The sequence below is a fragment of the Triturus cristatus genome, chromosome 12 (assembly GCF_964204655.1).
Source record: "Triturus cristatus chromosome 12, aTriCri1.1, whole genome shotgun sequence".
Classification (NCBI taxonomy): Eukaryota; Metazoa; Chordata; class Amphibia; order Caudata; family Salamandridae; genus Triturus; species Triturus cristatus.
The window spans coordinates 60,126,456-60,150,553 of NC_140595.1; the positions used below are offsets into that span (position 1 = coordinate 60,126,456).

The 24,098-nt window shown below is 43.9% G+C and overlaps 1 protein-coding gene across 1 annotated transcript in view; it reads right to left on the minus strand.

The window, feature by feature from the left end:
- REXO1 (RNA exonuclease 1 homolog) overlaps positions 1-21,952 on the minus strand; it is a 210,138-nt gene extending 188,186 nt beyond the window's left edge. The window contains exon 1 of the mRNA XM_085639101.1: positions 21,650-21,952. Within this exon, the coding sequence (XP_085495227.1) occupies positions 21,650-21,842 (193 nt within the window). The 5' untranslated portion in view covers positions 21,843-21,952. The remainder of the gene's footprint in view (positions 1-21,649) is intronic.
- Positions 21,953-24,098: the final 2,146 nt, after the last annotated feature.

The window sequence follows — 24,098 nt, forward strand, 5'->3', positions numbered from 1 at the left end:
TCTCAGACTGCAGTTCTCCGCCGACCACGAGTGGAGGTTTCATCCGGAGGTAGTTCGACACGTCTTCCGGACGTGTGGGACTCCTCGGGTGGACCAGTTTGCCACTCTCGAGAACGTGCACTACCTATCATTCTGCAGTTTCTGCTGCAGAGGGCATTGGGGACGCGTTTCAGTTGAGTTGGAGCTCTCAACTCCTTTACGCGTTTCCTCCCATACGCTGGGTTCTGAGGAAGATTCGCCAAGACCAGGCCCAAGTCATATTGATCGCCCTGGATTGGCCAAGAAGGGTGTGGTACACAGATCTACTTCACCTCTCATCGCACCCTCCGCTCCGTCTCCCTCTCAGGGCAGACCTCTCGCAGTCGCAGGTTCTACACCCCCACCTCCAGAGCCTGCATCTTCATGCCTGGAGATTGAACGGGGCAACCGGAGTTCCTTCTCTCTCCTGCCTGATGTGGTGGATTTACTCCTACAGATGGTCAAGATTTGTTAAATGGTGTGGAGAGAGATCCATTGACCCTTTAAGGGCCCACTTGTCCAATGTTCTTCAGTTTGCTCTTTCCTTGGCTCTGCAGGGTTGTGCTGTGGCCACGGTTAAGGGCTATTTGTCGGCCTTTTCAGCTTTCCTGTGTCTTCCCAATCAGCCGTCTTTATTTAAGTCTCCCATCGTTTTGAGATTTATCAAAGGCCTTACCAATAGGTTTCCGCCTACTCCCTTATTATGCCCCAGTGGGATCTTAATCTTGTTTTGACTTTTCTGATGGGTTCCCTTTTGAACCCCTTCATAGCTGTCCTTTGAAGCTTTTGTCCTTTAAAACAGTCTTTCTGGTAGCCATTACCTCAGCAAGGAGGGTGAGTGAGCTTCAAGCTCTTAGTTCAAAACTCCTGTTTTTGATCATACATGCTGAAAGGATGGTCCTCAGGACCAGGGCTGCTTTTCTGTTTAAGGTAGTTACTCCTTTTCATCTATGGCAGTCCATAACTGTTCCTGTGTTTTATCCTCCTCCTCACCCTTCCAAGGAGGAGCAGAGACTTCACCACCTGGACCCTAAAAGAGCGGGGAGTTTTTATTTGGACAGAACAAAGGACTTGCGTTTGGACGATCCGCTCTTTGTGGGCTACGTTGGACACTCAAAAGGCAAAGCTGTGCTCAAGCGCACTCTATCCAGGTGGATCATCTTGTGCATCAAGATCTGCTATGCCCTTGCTGGTAAGGAACCACCTGAGGGTATTAGGGCTCATTCTACTAGAGCTAAAATCTTCCACCTCTGCTTTGACCAGAGGTGTTCCTGTAGCGGACATTTGTAAGGCAGCGACCTGGGCCTCCCTCCACACTTTTGCAAAGCATTATTGCTTGGATTCCGAAGTGAGGAGGGAGGGCCATTTTGCGCGCTCTGTCTTGCAGGACTTTTTGATATAGGAAAGGTGGACACCCTCCTCCGGGAGTGGGACTGTTGTGGGAATCTATTCATAAGGTGAGGAATCCACAGGCAGATGTATCCATCAGAAGAACAAGTTACTTACCTTCGGTAACGCTTTTTCTGATGGATACAGTATCTGCCTGTGGATTCCTCACTGACCCACCCTCCTCCCCGTTGTCCACCTTTGATACCTAAAAGGATGCCTTATTTGGCTTGTTGTTTTATATTGTATCTTCTTTCTATCTGGTACATTTATAAGAAATGCTGATGTTCTTTAGCTTTCCTTTATGACTTTGTACTGTGTATATTGGTTCAAATGTTGTGTACTGTGTATACTTTGAATCTGTTCTCGGTCCACCTGTTCGCCTCGGAGACACAGAAAAAATGGGTGGAACTGACGTCATCACGCCGACGAGGCTCTCTTATGGCTTCGGTGACGTCATGCGGAGTCGCGAGCGGAGCCGACGTCCTCGTCAGTGTGGAGAGCTAGGAAAAAATTCCGCAGGATGCTGGCGCAGGGGATATTCATAAGGTGAGGAATCCACAGGCAGATACTGTATCCACCAGAAAAAGCGTTACCAAAAGGTAAGTAACTTGTTCTTCTATACCTTGCAATCCCCCAGTTTTATGCAACACATCTTGTTCATTCATTAAAAACTTATATAAATTTACTATACATGTAATACGGACATGTTGATGTAAAGCACTCTGACAATCTGCATTGGGATGAGTAGGGCTATACAAGAAAAAAAATAGTAGTACTTCAATTATTTCAACGCCTCCTCAGCAGAAGTAAGGTCTATATAAATGCAATTTGTTTTATGTAAATACTGGGAAAGACCAACACACATCTCACATTCTTACAGTGCATGCATATTTCCTAAACAGGGACTGAACAAAGTGAAAAGCTGCCTTTCAAGTATGTGTGAAGTGCTAACAAGGTGTGAGCCTTTGTTTTCCCCTGCTTCATTTGCATCAAGTGTGTGGCTCCCGACTGCTCCCAGTGAAGAGACTTGAACAAAAGGAGGCCTGATGACCCCTCAAATTCGGCCTTTGTTATGGGCCCAACAGGAGTGTAAAATAAGAAAGACCATTCCACGCCTGCCCGTTGTTGCTTGTTGCAGATGGAAAGCAGACAACTTGCAGGCTCTACTGAAAGTGTCCCGGGACGAGTTCAGCACATTATTCACTGGGGCCCAAATTCTTAGCAGGGTGGACGGCGCTAAGCCTTTGAAAATAGTGGATGGACGTCGTCCTCCCACGTGTACCCCTGACTCGTGCCCTGCTTATAAGTCCTTGCTTACAAGAAGCAACGCTGGCAGTAAAAGAGGTGCAGTAACTACCAGCGATGCTTCTCATAAGCAATGACTGAGTACAAAGTGTGTGTTTAAGCACCGCTTGCAGGTTTTCATTACACATAAATAAAAGGCATTATCATTTACAATGCCAACAGCCAAAACAGACCTCTTCTATGAATGCACAAACGTGGCAAGATAAGAGCAATATCTACAGCCCTATTTACAACAGAGCTCTGTAAGCCACAAGCACTGGTCTCGACTCCTCCAGCTCAAAGAAAGAACAAGCATTTAGAATGCAATGGTCTCGGCATTGGTAAAGTTCGAGCTATTGGCATTGCTCATGACATTATTTTTGTTTATGTTTTTTGTTTTTAAAACATTTAAAGAAACGGCATTGTCATGAGCAATGCCAATAGCTCTAACTTTAACAATGCCGAGACCGTTGCATTGTAAATGCTTGTTACTATGACCTGCTGGCTAGCTGTTTTTACGAGTCGAAATGATGCAGAGCTGAAGGAGTTCTCTCATTCCTCTCGGACTGGGCAAGCAAGTGGGGAGTTGAGAGCAGCGGCTAATGCTTCCGTCATCCCCCTGCAAGGCGGGGAATGGACATTGTTAGACCTTAAGACATCCTGAAGGCACTGATTGGCACAATCACCAGAGCGTCATTACCCAAAGAGAGGAGGGCCCTGAAGCACAGTTGGCTGCCTGGACTACCCAGAAGGGGAAGGAAGGGGAAAGGAGAAACAGAAATGGGAAAAGGGGAAAAGAAAGGTAATTTAGAAAGGAAGGGAGAGAGAGTCAAAGAGAAAGCTATTTCTGGGCCAAGAAAGGAGGACACATTTTCACAGACTATGGTTTTTACGAGTATGGGTGCTGGACATCAGTGTCAATTACACCGAGTGCAGGAAGGAATCAAAGCGACACTGATGCAAAAGAACCCATGCCGTCATCTACTGTGAAACTTAGGGAAAATCTCATAAAAGACACTCGTTATAATGTAGTAAGAAAACGTGCAAGAGAGCTGAAGTGCTAAGGTCGAAATTCTACACTCACCCACACTTGCATTCCTTCTTTCAGGCCCACAGTTCACTGGCAGCATCTTCAGTGCACTATTCTCCAGCGTTTTGGGGCTTATGGTAGACAGTCTACAACCTCCAGGTCCACCCCCCGCCTGCAGTACATCCAGCCACCAGCCTTTGAGGTGGGAGTCCTGCCAACAATAATCCCATCAGCGCGAGTTCACCGATATATTCCACAATAAGGCCTACACTTCTGTCTCTTCCTGTTTCTGCCCCTCTCAGACGCCTGTCCGCTACCTTTAATCACTTTCCACCCCGTTTGCCCTCACTGTCCTCGCCGCCTGCCCTTTACCTCTGCCCTGTTTCTGCCCTTGCTCCTCGTGCCCTGCCCCCGAGTGCCCGGACCTGCAGCTCAGCAGCAGCGCTCTCTCCACAGCCCAATGAAGCCTATCCTCTGCCCAGGGCTGTCCCAGACACCAAGGTCCGGGGGCGTGTGTGTGAATGGGCGCGCACTTAGGGGCCTTTCACAAACAAAAGTGACACTCGGGAGGGAGAGCGCGGCGGAGTGGGCGGGGGTTAGGAAAGGCCAAAGTGAGAGCAGAGTCCCCAGCAGCCCAGGTGCCCCCCATATCTCCGCAGAGATCACGCTGCCCCCACCCCACCCCTTCCGAGGAAAACACACACATACACTATGCACCGGGTCTGACCCGCAAGGGGCTGCTTTCCAACCCTCCAGAGCAGGGACCACCAGGGGGCCTGCCTGGGAAAACAAGCACGCCAAATGGGAGGACGTCTGAGAAAACGGGCTGTAGTGGGGGAGAGGGGCTCCTACAAATCAAAACGGGATGGGGGCCGCCTGCAAATTAAACGTCTGCGGCCAGAATGTCAATTCAAAAACACGTCACTACAACAATACCACGTCCAGTAACTGACGTCACTGTGACATCATACAACCCATGACGCCCCTCACCTGATGAAGTGCGCTGATGCCATCGACGTTGGTGCTGTTGAGTAGGTCGCTCCCGCCTTTGCCCTGTAGCATGGCCTCGGCTTCTTCCAGGTCGCCTCCTGCGCAAGCTGCCAGAAATTCGCCGGCTCCATCGAAGCGAACTGCCCGGCCATCCAAGTTATCGTTCGCCTTTCAGCAAGCACGGGATCACGCATTATAGCCGCCGCGAGCGTCTGCCCGAAACAACCGCAAGTGTCCATGGGAACTGCAGTTTGAACCCTGTACGAAGAGATGGCCTTGCCAATCACACAATCGACAATTGTAAACCACAGGTCCCAGAGTTCCATGCGTTGAGCGCTTGAAACAACAGAGACAATGAACCCCACAGATTTTTTTGTTTTGTTAAAAAGCAGGTTTATTTTTAATCGCTCGAGGGGTGAAAATTAAACAACCAACAGAACCACGCACGTCTTAGCTTTCACGCCTATTTATGTGTAAATGTTTGTCAAACAATCCAAGGTGGCCAAGAAGCAGTCTCGATCTTGAAAGAGCTGACTGAAGTCAGTAACAGTGTTTGACCTGCGGTAATGCAGGTGTCAGGGATTTCGCACACACTAACCTAATATTTTATGACAAGTGTATATGTTTGCCGCTCTTTTAATGATTCTTTACGTGATGTCGCTTAAAACAAGGCAGAGCAAAAGGCACACCACCGCCTTTCTCCGAGGCAGAGCAGAAATGCCTCGGAGAAAGGCAGCGTCCTTTTCGGATTCGGGGGCGTGTTTTGCTGTTGTCTCCTCCCTGAGACTTTTCGCAAAAAACACGCCCCCCGATCCGAAAAGGACGGGGCATGATTGGAGTGACGGGACCTCTTCTCCAATGGCTGGCCAGCATTTACGAGGCCAGCCAATGGAGAACAGGGGAGAAGAGGGGCGGGTTCAAGCCCCTCTTCTCCCAAGTCATTAAATCTCGGAGCGAGACTGCGTAAGCGCAGCCATCGCAGCCGAGACCTAAAAAGTGCCCTCAAGCTCTGAGTAACAACACATGTAGAGGCAGTCCTTGAAAAAAGGCAAAGCTTTTAAAGCCCATATCCAGAATGCAGCACGTCTTTCATAGACAGCGCAAGCGTTGCCTAGTCGAGACCTAAAAACGGCTACACGGAATTATACCAAACTTGACAAGGAGGTAAACACTTTACTCTAAGAAGTGCCCTTGCTTGGTCTGCTGTAATCCATTCAATGGTTTTAGAAAAAAGTTTTTATAGTTTTCTTACCTGGGCATGCAGAGCTTAAATTTTTGCAAATATGTATTTTTGATTTTTCTAGAACTTTAGTGGAATTTGAGGATTTTCAAGAAAATATGCAGATGCTTAGCATGTTTAGCTTAATCTTGCTAGGTTTAAATTTGTGCAGATTTGCTAATGGGGCATATTGAAACATTAAGAGAAAAATGTATTAATTTGCAATTAACGACAGCATCATTTGACAAATCCCCAAGAAATTTTCAGACATTTAGCATGCTTAGTCTTTTGTTGGCTTGGCAAGCTTCACGCAGAGCCATCAACAGAGGCAAAGTTAAAAGAATGAGTGTGCAAAAACGTTTTTGCATGCAAAACATTTTGCTGCTCTTTAATGAATCTGCATTACATTTGGGAAGGCTTTTAGTGCAATAATCTCAAATTTGATGCAGATATTAGTCCTAGAAGCAGGGTGGCAAGATTAAATTATTTGGCATGACCTTTGTTGCAATTTTAAGCTTCAGTGCAATGGCTGGTAGACATTTTCTACCGTTAGCGTACTCATGACACATGCAAAGCAGTCAGGGAGTGAAACACTTAAAGGGGTGTTAAAAAAGCAGCATTTCCCATTTTAACTCCTATAAAAAACGTTCTCTCTCCGCTACAAAAAATGCCCTGAATGAAATTATAGCAAACTAACCATGAAACTAAAATGTTATTTCATAGAAGCGCCATTGCTTGGTTTGGATGAAATTTGTTCACTTGTTTTTAAGACATTAGCATTACAATACATAGTCAGTGGTCTTGAAAGAATTAAAAGTTACAGATATCTGTGGACTGTACTTGAACCCAGGGTTCCTTGCATTCAAGTCCAATGCACCAAAGCCTGGTGTCCAAGAATCCCTTTAAACTGGGTCCAAAACAATTTTTTTTTTTTTTTTTTTAAAACAGCTAGTCCCGAAGGCAAACCCATGCTACACATGTCTGAAGGCTGGGTACAGCAGGTAGTCGGTAGTCTGTGACAGGCTAGCAAATTAATAACCAAAAACAAGTTCCAGCTCTCCCGAACGTCGTTCACGATTGACTGTTTTGCATGAAACCCATTAGGGGTAAGTTAAACATGCTACAGGTCTGCCAAATTTTGCACCAGTCTGTGATACTGCAGGAATCAGAATCCATAAATCGTAGAACAGGCAAACATACGTTAACACTCACACCAAATTCAGTGCTTAAGATCTTACAATATAAATTCCAACACATTAAAACGTAAAATATGAGTAACACAATCAAACCAATAAATGACACTATATTCTTAGTGGTCACTGTCAAAGTGATATGGGCAATGTGATATGTAATGTCATCAGTAGGAGGATTTACAAAGTTTGTAATTGCACCGGTCTCATTAAGGATGAGGTGGAAAGGTGCAGGTATGGAAAACAGCATTTCAAAGCGGCACAATTAATAGACACTGTTGATGATTTTCCAATTTAAGAGGTTTGCTGCTATGCCTGAATCTAGCCCAACTTGCATGGACTATTCAAACCTCGGCCACATTAAAAATAAAAAACATGATTACAGGTAGCTAACTTTTCCTTCCATGAACTGGGAATAAGGAATAGCATTGCGTGGCCTGTGGACATGATTAGGAGACCCAAAAGCAAGCCAAAAGAAATGGTGTAGCCCTTTAGCTGGACACCTAGGCTGGATGACTAGGGAGATGAGCTAAGAAGGGTAGGAGGAGGAAAGACGAGAAGGTACTGGATTAAGATGGTGCAGAAAATAAGACATCAAAAGGACAGGTGTAAGAAGGAAGAGCATAGGAGAAGGCAGTCTGGAGAGCAGATGAGCACTACCCGATTGGCCTGAGGCCGGCCCACGTTATGACCACAAGAAAAATGTCAAAACCACAGTCCCCCAAATACATAAAACTGCTTTTCCTTTCTTAACAAGCCAACCCCATACTGTCATCACATACCAAAAAATTTACAAACTCCAACTAGGGCAACTAAAAATGCATGGACCCATACAAAAGTGACCAAAAAAAAATAAAACTTTAACCTGTGGGAGCAGTCCACCAAATGCAGCAGCAAGAAAGGACACCTGTCTTCTCATTTATATTGTTTTACTCTCTGTTTCCAAGATAGCTGAAACCAATAAACTTGCACCCCCTTGAATATCTCGGAGAAGGCCGAGACTTTCAGAATAGTCAGTAATTCTCAAGGGTCTCAGCAGGCAGGCCAAAAGGGAATGAATTGATCCTTTCAAAAGGGTCACAAAGATTGGTTACACTAGCAAATCCCAAGGTCACTTGAAACGTATCCGCCCACTCAAAACTCTACCACCATAAGTATGGTATATCAAAAGTTGGATCTGGACTATTGTCCTAGAGTCTATGCAACTGGTGAGGGTATTAAGTACCCAGCAGTCCCAGCTAATCCAAGTAAAGGACTTCAACATAAGACTGTGGAGGGCTTCAACATTAGGGGCTGGGATGCAACCCGATGTCCCGACCGATCAACAAGCTTTCAGAACCCAATAGCTCGATTTTACAAGTCAAAATGGCAGCCCTGAGATCAGACTGGTGACCCACCAGCTTTTACCAATAGCCAGACCTCAGGAATGACCATAGTGCTGTCCAAAACAGACCACATTAAATACACTTTCACGTTCAATTGCGAAGTTACAATTCATCACAAACAGCATTTTGATTAACAAAGCAACTGTCCAAAATGAAATTCTGACCCACAACACAGAATTCAAAACAGTAACATTTAGATATTAAACTTGTTAGAAGCAGCATAACAGTCCTGTCCTTAACATACAGCACAGGAGACAGACATGCATAGCTTTGGAAATCGAAAGTGTGCGAAATACAGAAGACCAATGTATTTTTTACCTGATATTGCTTGGGTGAGGGTGAATAAGTATGGATAGTTGTTCATCTCAGTCTTCCAACGCGCACTCTGAATGATCGTGTCCTGGCTAGCAGGACAGGATGTAAGCTAGCGTTTAGGTTGGCATGCACACAAGATGCAAGTTATTGTCTACTGTAGCTAGTTAACCCCTTTCTGCGCTGCAAAGATAAGAGGGCAGGTCCTAGTGGCAGTTGCTACAACTCCAAGCTGCTTGATAACTCAGAAGGAGGCATGTCTTATGAAAGCATTTGAGGCAGCATCTTGGATTCAACACAACACCTCCCTGAGACTTTAATACTGCTACTAAACTACAAAATCTAGCGTAATAACATGAAGCCCCCTTTGACAAACTTGCAGAGCACTAAGGATTGTTTTAACAAACCCTCCCCTACCAACAATAGTTGATGGCATGCTTCATCATTGGTTTCCCACCCAGGACTCCTAATGCAGCTGGGTGTGCTACGATGCCTGAGTTACAGCGGAGCGGGATGTTTTGTGAACGTGAAGATGTGAGTAATTTTAAAATTGAATCAAGGTCACCAATCAGGTATTTTAATAATGGGAACCTTGGGCAAGTTGTAAAAACAGTGGTCGACGACTTGGAGAAAGTCTCTAAGACATCTGCCAATGTTTTTAAAATTTGCACAAGATCCCCATTATTAAAATACTTTATAGGGTAACCAATAAAGGAGGCCATTATGTCAAAACAATCATCATTGGTAACATCCAGTTTCATGCTGAAGACTGACCTCAACTTTAACTAAATACTATGCTTGTCCATCTTCGTAAAGGACGTAATCCTCCCATCCGTTCTAAAAACTCAAACGTCAAGGGTTCTGAAAATACTAACTAGGCAGTTTCCAAAACATTCATGCACCTCACTAGCAATCCTGCACTACACAGCCCACCCAAACGAGCAGTGTCGACTGCACTGCACATTAGTACACAGCCAACCTTTCTTTGAGGCAAAGTCATCAGAAAAATTTTTTTGCCAAGGACTCAGCTCCATTAAGGAGGAAGACTAAAAGCGACTTACCAGAGTAGGCAATCTGGATAAAACCATTTGCTGTTTCCGCATAAGAGGAGAATAATACATAAGAGGTACTGCTATTTTTAAAAGGTTTAAGCAGGAAGTGAAGTGTTAAAACATTAAAATTGAAGACGACTTAAACTTCACCTTTAACTCAGAGAAAATCTTGATCACATTTGTTTCACCTTCAATTAGGAATGGCCAAGTCAGTCCTTGAAAATGCATCAGAACCAGTTGAAAAATGAGTAGCCCCTCCCATATCTATGTCCACCAGCTCAATTCTTGGATGGAACTGGGAAGATCGAGGGGATCGCTCCTAGGTGCTTCAGATGTGTGTGGGGTCATTTGTGAGATCAGAACTAGATCAATTAGGCTAACAATGAGAGACCACAGAACCGACTCATTCAGGAGTTTGCCAGTGCTTAGACGTGATTGGATACTAACACAATCATTATGGGCACCCACAGCATCAAGGAGGAGTTGGTCCCCCAAAATGTTTTTTGTTTTTTTTAAGAAACCTGTGCCAGTCTGAAGGGAGCACAAATATTTAAAAAAATTACACTATGACTATGCTGTTTTATGACGGGTCATAACGGGTTCCAAGGAGTTGAATCCCTGCTCTAGTAGACACCGGCCATAATTAGACTGCATGATTCAGTGATGTTTATGATCCACCTCACGGCAATCAGCAATGGCCAGGATGGAGTACTGAGAAGGCGATCAAACCTAACTATGTAGGAGGAAGTAAAAGTTCTAAAAAATATTTCCTTAAGTGAACCTGAAAAATGACTGGTAATGGTAGATCCGCCCAAAGCAACAGTGCATGCCACTCTGTGGTCACCTTCCAGATGTAACCAAACAGGGCCAGTCCACCCTCTCACATGCAGGGTACAGGCGGGTGAAGTGGTCACGGTTTGGAAGTGCTTGGGAATGGGCACAGGACAAGCTCTTCCCCCAGAAAACCCAATCAAGCAGCACCAAGAAAAGGACCAACTCACATGGCCTAGTACTCATCACTTGGTGCAATAGAGGTGTGGCCAAGTGATTTGCCACAGAGGTCCTCAGTGAGGTTTCTGGCATTGCGACTGGCACAGACACCACAGGTAGTTCCCAATGGAGGGGGGGGGGGGGGGGGGAGGGGGGAAGGCCTTCCGTGCATTCCTATTCCTAAGAGAAGCCCAGGAGGTCCTGCCAGTTGGACCCACTGTACCCAAAACATGCCTCCTTCTAGACAGTGTTTTAGAGCTTAGGATCTATAGTAGCTGTAAAGTTTCTGGGGCAACAAGGGAAGATGGAGACACTGTGTGGCTTGAAAACTCCAGGAAAGAAGCCCAGCAGTGACTTGGAGTGGTACCCTCACGGGTATGTATGCTGGTACATGTGGTCTAGTGGCTAGAGCTGGTGAAGAATTCCAGCCTCTGCACTTGGGTCACCATTGTGTGATTCTGGGCAAATCACTTTATTTCATTATGCCTAAAATTGGAATTGTATTGGTTTAACACCCACTTAATGTACACAATCTTGTTGATTATCTATATGCCACCCATGTCATGTACAGCATTCCGTTGCTTCTAGGCTAGGTTTATACTATAGAAATATCCATTTATTCAAACATAATGGCACTTTTTCAGGGCGGAGGACCCAGCCTTGAGGCACAGTTTGCACATGCTACCCGGGCAGGTGAGTCTTGATGCAAAGGGGTTGTCTTGATGAACAAAAGGTGGAGTACATTTACCAAAGCATGCCCGGAAAGCTGCACCAGGCATATGTTTCCAGACACACTTCTGGGAATGTCATGTGACTTTTCCCAGAGGCTCCTAATCCCCATTTTCCAAGTTCTCCATAGCAGATTGTGAGCTTCACGTGCCAATGCATTTTTTTCTCCACACTGTAAAAATCTATGCCCATGGAGAAACCCCTTCCTCTACACCACCACCAAGTCTGGGAGTGATCTATTCCCCTATCACCCGGAAGGGTGGCTACTCCAGACTTTGGCGGTAGTAAAACTCCCACCATTTTCAGGATCCAAACGAGTCGGATCAGAGTTTGGGGATGCCAACAAACATATTTGTGGAAGGTCTGAAACTTTCAAGGCAAACCATGGCTTTGTGTGCTCACTTCCTTGATTTATTACTGTGATTTTGATGTACTTTGGGTGTAGAAATGCAGAATAGTAAATTATCGATGCCTGCCAGAAATCCATTTGGGATTCCTAGAGAGCGTATAAAAGTTAATTTGGCCTTAAGCTTATATTTATGCCAGAATGTATCTTAATGAACAATACCCTTTATATTTAGTGCTCAGTCTACAATATAATACATAGGTCCCGATTTCAATGTCAGGTGGTCAGACCGACTGCTGCTATTGCAGTGGTCAGGAGACAGCTGTATTTCGATGCGACCAGTGGGTTGGAGGCCGAAAGACAGCAGTACCAGGGAGGGGGCATGCTACACCCATAGAAAAAGGCCGCAGCAGATGCCGCTGAGTGTCTCAGACATGTCTGTGCGATGTGTGTCATGCACCATGTTGTGCATGGCACACAGTGCACACAAGACAGTGCCAGGAGAGCACCACATGTGCCCCCATACACATTTAACTCTGGGCTCCGACGCTCGGGCGCCTTGTTTGTGGGTCCCCCGATCCCTTTTCGACATCCATGAAAAGGCTGTCGGAAAGGGATATCGAAATCCCGACTGTGGTACCTGCCTCAGCACCGCCGCCATTCTGGGACGTTCTTTTGACTGCCACACCATCAGGAGGCCGGCATCGTATGGCTCCGTGATGACGTCGACTTTGGTTGTAACGTCAGTGGAGCCATACAAGTCCTCTCCGGCGTGCGGACGTAAGTTTCTTCTTTTCCGCGCTGTAACGCAAATCCGGAGAAGCGTATATCTGGCTGTTTTTTGGCCTGATGTGAAAAATTCATCTGAAACAGTGTGTCAGGGCTCTTTATGCCTTCTGGATTTAAATCCTGTGGTTCTTGTGTTCGGCAGATGTCTGGTATGGATCCTCATGCTATCTGCATGTGGTGCTTGGGCGAGCACCACAACGCTGAAGAGTGCGACGCCTGCCAACGGCTTAAATTGAGGATGAAACGGGAGCGACAAATGAAGCTCCTGACGGCACAGTTGTCGAGGACTTCAGTACGCCCAAGCGGTCGGCCTTTGCATTCTGCGGTTCGGAGACAGAGCCGATCTAGAGGCTGTTCCCACGAGTGTCAAGCTATATCATGTGAATGTCGTCAGCGGTCCATGGCCCCGTCCACGTCTGACATTAAGGGTCATCGTAAGCGATCAAAGTCGCGGCTTTCTGGGGCTGCTTCATCTCATGACGCGGTTCTAGGTGGCTCCTCAATCCCTTCTGCTGAGGGTGTAAGTTGCTCCCGTGCCTACTTTCATTTCCTGTAGCCGGGTGCGACTTGGGCCCAGATGAAAGAGTATTATGATGCTCTCCATGTCATCTTTGGATCTACACCTTCCTCTGGAGCGCCTTTCCGCCCCACGTAGGTAATGGGTACAAGGACTGTCTTTGCTGATGAATTCGTCCACGGCTGCAGTCAGGCCCTTACAAATGCCAGGGCCCTTTGCCCAATGTTGCTTGTTCCTCAAGAAGTTTTGGACGGCTTCAAACTGGAGTCGGTACAAGAACCGGCAGAAAGTCTTGAAGTGTTGACATCCCCTCTACCAATTCTGTCCACGACACCGTGGTTACTTTTGAGCAACCTGTGAATCTACCTCCTATGGTGGACAGCTAGATTTCAGAGTTAGGTGAAGCAAGCGGGCTAGAGTCTTCCCCGGCTTCTAGCCTTCTATCTCCTCCTTGTCTTGCATCAGAAGCCAGCGCTTCTTTGGCAGAGGTGTGGAGAAGGGTGGCGGATGTTTTATATTGGACTACCTATGGTTGAGAAATCTGCAGACCCCCTCATTGAGTTCCTCATCCGGGTGAGTCAGAGATTGAACCAGTGCTACCTTATTGTGAGGCACTATATGATATTTTAGTGGGGACATGGGATAAGCTTGATACTGGTGCGCCTGTGGACCGTAATATTGCCCACAAGCACCACCCGGCCCCCTTCTTCAACTCAAACACCACAGTTTGGCGGCTCAGGCCGTTACAGCTTCCCATGATGAGGATAGTCTTCCTCATACCCCAGATGACAAAGATTAACAGAAGCAAGACTCTTGTGGAAAACATTTGTTTTCTTCCACTAGTGCAACATTACGTTCCGTTAATACAACTTGCGTCCTAGAATGTTTTTTGTATGCCTTATGGGATTTGTTAGGAACAACGATTCTCAACAGGTATCATTAAGCATAGACAGATAAATTGCATGTACAAAACATTACAGTTAGAATAAGAAAGACTGAAAAAATTAGGTAGAAAAGTGATGATGTATTAGAGAAAAGGGATTTCTCAAAAAGGACATACAGCAATGTAATTAAACAAAATAATGGAACAGTTGTATCAGCACTGTACGCAAAATAAATGACGTATAAGAACAACCCGAACTTGTACTTGGTGCTTAAAAGTGTACATGACACGAAGACGGCGACGCAAGTGACAAGGTGAAATCAGCTGGGGACGGCGCAAGTGAAGTGGATGTGAGATATTAGAATAATATATACAAAAGATCAGAATTCAATTTCTTTACAATAGATTTACTTAAATATACATAATCATAGAGCCATCAATTAAGCTGAGGAGTCGACGGCGTTTCGATCCGAGCAGATTGGGATCATCATCAGGACTGGGCTGTCATATTCAAGAAAACAGTGCTGTACAAGAAAGAGAGGGAAGGGTCAGGGACAAGAAGAAAAGGATCAAGAGAAAACGTGGACTGGTCAACGAAAGACAAGAAAAGGGGGGGGGTTTGGGGAAAGAGGAGGGGAGCCCCTAATATCGGACCACAAGGAAAATATAACAATTATAATAAGGGCCAGTAAAAACATGCTTGTGTAAGCAAATTAAAGGTACATGGAAAGGGGTAGGTAGAGGGGCAGGGACGGGGGGGGGGAAGAGGGGGGGGGGAGGAAAGGGAGGGGAGGTAGTAGGGGGTGGTGGCGAAAGGGATAGGAGAAGAAGGCAGGAGGTGTGGGGAGAGAGTGAGAAAATCGGAGGCAAGATGAAGGAAGGAGACTTAGGGATTGAGAAATCTAGTACCTGTAAACATGTGTGACTCTTGAATACAGAAGGTCGCTAAGGAATATGAATAGGTGAAAATCTGTGAAAGGGAAAATTCGAAAATTAATAGATACAGAGAAAAGGAGAAACAAGAGATGAAATGGGAGCCAGAAAAGACTAAGTACCTGAACGTGGGTCAATTGAAAGAATTCCAGGGAAAAAATGTGGGAGTTAGAGGGCAAGTCGACGAGGGATTTGTTGGCACAGTTACTACCACTGTTTCCAGTTGCTCATAGGGACAAATTGAGTCAATTGATATTGGATGGGCGGCAGGCAGCAAGGTTAATCATTAGGTGGGAAATGGATACCACTGAATTGATTGGTCGAGCTGTGGCATTGCGTCGACGAGCCTGGTTTCGTACCGCTTAATTTTCAGAGGCAGTCCAGTCAGTTTTAATTGACATGCCGTTTGATAGTGTTCATTTGTTTGGTGCCTCTGCGGACGCTGCCTTGCGTAGGTTTAGGGACAGAATGGGTGATACAGACCCGTAGCTTGTTCCTTTATTTCATTGGATGGAGATGTTACCATACAAAGGACTTCTCCTAGATTGTGTTTTGATTCAAAACTGTAGTATGATATACGTTTTGCAGCACCGGTTGTGGTGTCCCCGTCTAGGCAGTTCTTATTTGTAATTTCGATGACACGTTTTTCTGTGAGACCCTACATGTGATTATCCCTACCAGTGGTATAGTTTTTGGTTATCTCTGCTGAGGGGATTCTCACTCAAGAGATTTAATTTTGGGTTTTTATGTGAAGATTACCCGGGGTCTTTTTTGGTGCAGGACTAGTCCTGTTATTTCACTGGAAATTCAATTTATTGGATCACAGTTTTCTTTCGGCAACTTCTTGTCTTATTTCAGCAAGTAATATCTTGTAGATGTGAAGAAATACAGCTTTTATTTAGTTCCCTCCTTGAGGGGCGTTTTCTCCTCCACCCATTTCGGGGGTTTGTCAATCGCTGCAGATTGCAACATGGTTATGATTGATGTTTTCCACTGTATCGCATCTACTTATTCCTTGAGGTTAGCCATGCTTATCCTGAAGGATAAAGGTTGTATCCATCTATATGGATTTTTGATGTAGCTTTTACCCATGTCGAATTATGATATATTATTCTGACTGGAGGTTGGATGTTAGTCTATTTGAGACATTTGTCCCTTCTCCATTATTCTTCTGTTATCCTCTGTACTTCACAGCTGTTCAGAGATCATGGTGTGAACATATGATCTATTGCTTACTTGAAAGATATATATTTTGCAGAAACGCGTCGGTCTGTTGTTCTCAGCACGGAGCACACTGGATTTAAATGAAAAAATATATGAAGTCAAACCAGATATGTGCCGTCTCCCATTCTTGAAGCCAAGAAGTGAATTTGAAGTAAAGAGGCTTGGGATTTGATTATATATATATATGAGCCCTTGTTGGCTTTACGATCAGATGTTCTTTTTACTCATATGTACGGTGCACAATTATTCCAACTGGATATCCCTTTTTGGGTAATTACCAGAGGTTTGACTTTTTTTTATTTATTCATTTTGACCCTTTAGGTCAAGTGTGGTCATAAGGGCTTGCTACAGGCTAGGGTTCATTTTCATGTACGTTTTCTTTTAGGTAGTACAGTCCTATTAAGATACTTTTAGCAGACAGCATTATTATAATGCCAGGTCACCTGCAGGATTTTTGAGGGTGCAATATACTTTTCAATGTTATATCATATACTACTTTGGAGCTGGTTTTCAGTTCCGTCTATTTATGTGCGTGTACAAGGTATACATAAGTGTTTTGCATTTATGTTTCATATGCTTAAAATGTAATTCAACCATTTATATGGTAGAAAGGATATTTATTCTTTAAAAAACAAAATAGCTTTTATTTGTGAGAAACAATTTGCTTCTCTCTTCCCTGTTACTTTTCGGTGTCCTTAATATAATTATAACAGGTTCATTTCTGTTTGTCTTTCTATCTCTACAAGACATAAGCATTATGTAAACAGTCGGGTGGTCAGTTTGTCTAAGAGAGTTCTTTATTGCAGGGATGGCTTAAGATTTGGTTATTCCTTACCTGGGTTGGAAGTCATCTTTCTTGGTTCATGAATTGATCATTAAGATCTGGCAATGAATGGTTTATTCATCTTGATGTTAATGGAATGGGTCATGAAAGTCCTTTTCGGATTTTGTAACAACAGGTTTCCCTCAAGAATTTCTTTACTGTTGTAGAGGATGCGGTTTACATTGCATTTGTTTTGCCCTTTGGCCCTCCGGAAGCGGTTTCTTATTTACATCATCTGTGGGCATTGCCATGGTTTTTATAAAGACCCCGAAGCTCTTTTTCATCTGATTTCTACACATACATGGTCAATTGTTGATGTGACTGGCTGATTCTCGTTGAGAACTTTTGTATGATTAGTTTGCAGACCCTCCTCTAGTGGGTATAGCTATGGTATTAATTCAATAATTAATGAATCTGCGGCTATATCTCTATCAGATGAACGAGTTACTTCCCCTTGGTAACGATTTATCTGGTAGAGAGGCAGTCTAGCTGCAGATTCCTTAACGCCTTGCCCATCCTCCCCGCACTGCAAACAATCTGTAGTGTAAGGGATATACCCTTTTTCAGGTCTGGTTTTATATAACAGTGATTACTGTTTCACATGATTATGTGATTCAACGGAGCATTGGGTCTTACTCCTTTATCTTGACTTAGTATTGCTATACCTTTTGTTTAGAATTGCTTTGTCGTTCTGTGAATGACCTATGATGTAGGGCTATCCCCCTTTTCAGTACTGATTTTATATATCAGTGATCACTGTCTCATGCAGTGGTATGACTCAAAAACCTATTTGGTCTTGTCTCATAGGTCTTCTCTTGGTATTACCATACCATTCATTTCCTTTGGTGAGTGATTATCAGAGTGAGAGGTGCTTGCTTTGTAAAGATGATTTATATACCCATGCACATGGTTTCTTGTAGCTTCTGCTTTGTTAATTTATTTAAAGTATTTTCCTTGGAGTCTTGGTCTGGTATTATCATACCATTTATTGTTACTTTCTAATTTTTGCTTCAAGGATTGTTTTTATTCTTTTGGCACATTGTTTCCACAACCAGTTTCTATAGTGGCTCTGTGTTCTGGCTCGGAAGGTTTCACAGGAGAAACTAACTTCCATGTGCCGGAGGGGACTTATAAGTCTCCACTGACAACACAACCGGAGTCGATGTCATCACAGAGCCATACGATGCCGCCCCCCGGTGTGCAGAGGTACTGCTAAAAAATGGCTGGATTCAGTCCGACGCCTGGGGAGAATTCAAAAGTTAAGGAATCTGCAACTAGACTGTGTCTCTACCAAATAATATGTTGCAGAAGGTAAGTAACTTGTTCAATTAGATGTATGTATTCCTCTGCTCAAGCTTATTGCACATGGATCATGAAGGTGGTGTGATGAACACAAATGACATAATAACTGATTTGTACCTGAAATACCTAAAGAAAAGCAGATTGTATTTGACATCCTATGACAACAGTAGCAGCGAGTAGATACAGTTGCACATCTCCAGACTGTATGTGGCTTTATACGAAAATAGCAAGTATGATACCGAAACATATTTTATCAAACAGCTATAAGGTGCTCAGGCAATCCAAAAAACACCCTGCTACCTAAGGTGTTGTATATGGGCCCTACAATAGTTGGGGACCCACTGTAGTGAAATATACAAGGAGTGTTGGTGCACACTCCAAAAAGCTCAGGAGTAATGGCATAAGTTAGTCAAGAGTGTTTATGGCTACTAATTAAGCCTTATCAATAGATCACTTATTCATCCTCAAAGGTTGGAATGATGGTACTGGTAGCAATACTATGTTACACGTGAAAAAGAACAGCCAAAATGTGTTTCATCCAAACTGGATTTTAATCAAGGCCGGATCAATTGTACTCCATGTGAAAGTCAAGCTGTTGTGTCAACCAGTAACAGGCACCCAATGTTGCTCTGGTCTAGGTTAATGCCTTTATATTGTGCAAAGTAATGCAAGTAATAGAGGATAGGATGTGTAACTTCAAAATTAAGGATGAATAAGAGCAATTACAAATTGCTTCCGAATTAATAGTACTAAGAGCACAGGGGTAGATATCCAGTATATAACGAGTCATAAATGAATCAACTCTTAGGCACAAAGCTGTCAAGTTTAAAGGAACCCATGTCATAGAACTTGCAGGAGGATGTGGTGTGTCTGAAAAACATTTGAACCATTGCGATTTTCCCGTACAAGTATGATTACTTATTTGGCCATAACCGCTTAAGAATACACAGAGGTGAGACTGATCTGTGTGGCAACACCTGCTCGGACTAATTTTGCTGAGCTCAGACAATTTTTTATTAAGTTGGGTATTGGGATGCTCCATTTATTAAGCTCATTATAATTGGTGAACAATATTGATCTATATGACGGAAAGGAACGTTACTGTTAGGTATATAACGTCATAGAAATACACAAGTTGAATAGGGCGTGGGGAGAAACAATGGGCCCATGTTTTGGTGGAAATGTTGCTTGCCACAAGCTAAATCCTTCTGGACCTTGTACGGGATAAGCAAAAGTATAATTGCTTATTCATCTGTAACTGCACAGGAATGCTTTGAGGCAAGGGTGACCCATTTGTGTCACCTGTTGTGACAATTTTAGTTTGATCAGACAATTTAAATAGTGTAGAGGAGGGCTCCCTTTATTAGAATTAGTATAAATATTGGTGAATCAAGCTGATCTAGGTGTGAAAAAAGATGGTTCCTTATTTTGCTATACATCTATAGAGAAGGCCTGGCTGGGGGGTGGCAGAGTGAGCAAATGTTTCGATGGAAACGTTGGTTGGCTCAGGGTAAATCCTCACAGACCTTGTATGTGGATGTGGTGTGTTCGAAAAACAAAATAAATATTTTTTAGCCAAATGTTTTTCAGACACACCACATCCTCCTGCAAGTTCTATGATATGGGTGCCTTTAAACTTGACAGCTTTGTGCCGAAGAGTTGATTGATTTATGCATTTATGACTCGTTATATACTGGATATCTACCCTTGTGCTCTTAGTACTATTAATTCGGAAGCAATTTGTAATTCCTCTTACTCATCCTTAATTTTGAAGTTACACATCCTATCTCTATTACTTGCATTACTTAATTTTCTTATAAAAGTACGATGACGCTGACTGGCATTAAGCGATTTTGCAGCAGCGTTTTCCACATAATTAGGGATTTGCCGCATTTACCACAGTATCCCTCAGCTGCTGCATAATTACTTCTTCTGGCAATTACTTTGAGGAATGCCCCGCGTAGATTCACCAGTTGCGACAAATTTTGATTGGCTCACACAATGTACATGTGGTTAGTGCTCCCTTTATTAAAATTAACATGAATACTGAGGTAGGGCAGTTACCCCATGTTTTGGTGGAAAGGTTGCTTCTGTCAAGATAAACCCTAACAGAACTTCTAGTGATTTCTATTATGTTTGGGGGGGAAAACTTCATAATATGACAATGCAAAGACTGTTTAAATGTAGTTGGTTCCATTATTATTTAAGCATCATCAAATGGAATATATTTTTATATAAAATGGTGTCTGCGAATAAGATACTAATTCGGCCTGTGAAAAACAGCCTGTGCCAATAAGAGGTACCCTTTTGATCAATATCCAACAAGGAAGTATTGCTTCCTCCGGACATTATGTTTACCCCATCGCTCTGTACTGGTGTTGTTACTGTCTCGCCAACTGTACCATTGACTCCTGTGTTTTCAAACTTCATGAGGTTATGACACCTCACTCATAGGGTGATTGCCTGGGTTTGTTTCTATGGCTATAGATGTTGTCCTCTGCCTAGTTCTTTCCCGCTCTAGTGCCGGCATGAAGTCTCACCAACACCTCCCATGACACCCACAAGTCGTCAGACTGGTGTCCATGGGCGGTGGTGGTGTTATAACAGTAGTCACAGGAAATATAGGATTCTGAGGCCATGGCGTTTTCCACATAGTTATAGATTTCCAGCATTATCCATTGTCTACTGCATGCGCTGCGGATTTTAACAACACTAAATATTCTAGCTTGGACATACAAATTTGTAAAAAGTGGCAACACGTCCCCCCGCACTGGAAAGCCCTTCACAAAGCTTGACTGGTCATCTTACGTTTGTTTATTGTATTGGGAGGTAAAACTGTATTAAAAATGTAAAATATCTGGCCAGTTTTTCCACGTAGAAAAATGTATAATATAATTAATACTATTAGAAAAATGTTGCTAAAATCGCATAACGCGCCATCTCTTGCTGAATAAATCATTAAACCGTGTCTCATAATTTGATCATCCCCTTCCGCATAATTCCAGTGGCCCTGGTCATAACTCACTTATCATAGCCTCAACATCATGGTCCACGGTAATAACGCCCCTTGTCTCGAGCTGTAGCTCTACTCCATACACTCCAGCGCTCTAGATTAAAGCCTAAAGTGTCATCTCTTCTGACATCTAGGGCGAGGGTCCACTGCCTTGTGTGTCCCGCTGTCCAGTCCTATGCTGATGTTGCCTTCACCCCTGCCGCCCCCCTGCACCCGCCCCTAGAGCCATACCTTGTGGTCCGCTCTCTGCGCTACTGCTGTTATTGTTGCTGCTGCCGCCGGTGTTGTTGTTGTTGCTGCTGCTGTTGCCTCCACCTCGGGCCCCGTGCCGAAAGTGGCAGTAGGGTCTACGGCAGCGGCCCTCTCCTCCGGCCCGTTCATAGGGACACTCGATGCCCCTGAAGAAGCCGGTGCACTTCAGCATCCTCTGCCCGCCACGGCCCTCATTCCTGCCGGGCACCGCTGCCCTACCAGGGACAAAACGACGCCAGCGCCGCCATCTTGGAAACCTCTGCTTGGAAGAACGGAGGCGGGATGGTGCGAGTCACTGGCAACGTGATGACGTCAGTGACCTGCGCCTGACGGGACAATGGCAGCACAGGAAGGAGAGAGAGACAGCAGCTTGCGGTTGCCGTGGCGACAGAAAATATGCGCATGCGTTGAACCACACAAGCCAGAGTTTAACTTCAAAGACAGACTGGGTAGGCAAGGAATGCACAGACTAGATAAAGGAATGCATAGACTGGATAAACCAATGGAAAACTAGATAGGTTTATGTAAAGTCTAGACCAATACGAGTGCCCTGATTAGTTACCTGTAGATGTGTAATCATCATCTTTATTACATTTACTGAGTCATATAATAAAAATCAGAGGTTTCAAATCTGATGCTCGGTACTCAACATTAAAATATAGATCATATTTTTTTTAACATTTCAATGATTATATAATACATACAAGAGTATGTATTGTGTAATGTAAAAAGTACGACTCTTGAAACAATTTTATAAGCCTGACAAAATAAAAAAAAGTAAAAAGCGTAGCCAAACTGTCATATTAGGTCCCTTAAGAATTTACCAAGCAACTTCATAACTGTTGACATCGTACTGTTCTAAAGTAGGGCTTTCAACGTGGTACAATGACTTTATACATGCTAACATTCAGGAACAGATAAGAGGGTGATTTAAAGGGAAAAAAGTGGTAATGTAATTTATCCATCGACTTATAGAAAGTGGTGAAGGATATATATATATATATATATATATATATATATATATATATATATATATATATATATATATATAATCTACTGGCGGTCGCCAGTAGATAGTTATAGTTAGGACCGTGTTTCCATAGGAAATCCGCAACATTCTATTTGGAATAACTTTTGCGTCGATTGACGAATCCTCACGAAATTTTCAAAATAGGTGGGGCGCTCCGCTCCGCTCCTTCCCTGAAAGTCTCGGGGGGATTCGTCAAGCGGGGGCTGAGAAAAAGGGGGGGTCCCAAAACGCATTTTCCCCATGCATTTTCCCATAGGACCTTTAGTCCGCGCTACAGCCCGAACGGCTGAACAGAAAACCTTGAAATTTGGCAGAGAGGTAGTCCTCAGGTCAGGGATGTGCCTTTTGCAGGTCTGGTGTAAATCTGTTCAGTATTTCTGAGAAAATAGCATTTAAAAGCATATATATATCTATAGACGCGCACCGTGCCGTACGGTAAGCGCACCCTGCCGTGCACGAGCGCAATTCTGATTGGTTGTTAGATCTTAGTAAACATTCGAATCGGTCGAAACCAGGAAGTGTCGGCCGCCATTTTGTCTCTCGCAGTCCGAGGGAGGTGAAAAATAAAGGTGGAGAACATGAAAAGGGGGCAGGGTGGACAGTTCCTGACCCCCTAGCCATTGTCAGGGGGTCCCCAAAGGACCCCCAAGGGCCATAAATGTTTGTAATATTTTTAGGAAAAATCGCGGAGTGCGCTTACCGTGTGCGCACGGTAAAAACGTGAAAATTACGCGAACGGCGTAACGTGCCCACAGAGCGCGAAGCGCACCGTGCGCGCACGGTACGCGCACGGTGAAAAACCTTAAAAAAAACAAAATTAAATAATAAATACATAACTTAGCATTTAAAAAACCGTACAAATTCACTTAAAAAACCATAGGTTTCACACATGTTATAGTTAGCTGGACATTTCCCTCGTAAAAAACCAATGAAATTCCCCCGTTATAGTTAGTAAAGGGAACTATAACTCACGCGACCGCAATCCACTGCTGATGAAGTCAGATATTACATCACTTATGACATATGTGTCTTTCTGTAAAATAAATATTTATTAAATATGTATAGCTAAAGGTTAAAGGAAAGAAAAATGGGTAAATAAGTGAATAAATACAGTGATGTAATATCTGACTTCATCAGCAGTGGATTGCGGTCGCGTGAGTTATAGTTCCCTTTACTAACTATAACGGGGGAATTTCATTGTTTTTTTACGAGGGAAATGTCCAGCTAACTATAACATGTGTGAAACCTATGGTTTTTTAAGTGAATATATATATATATATATATATATATATATATATATATATATATATAAATCCACAAATGCCCTTGAGCTTCGAAAGAGCACTCGACGCCGTCTCACACCTTCCGGCATGCATGCCTCGCTGTGGCTTGCTTACT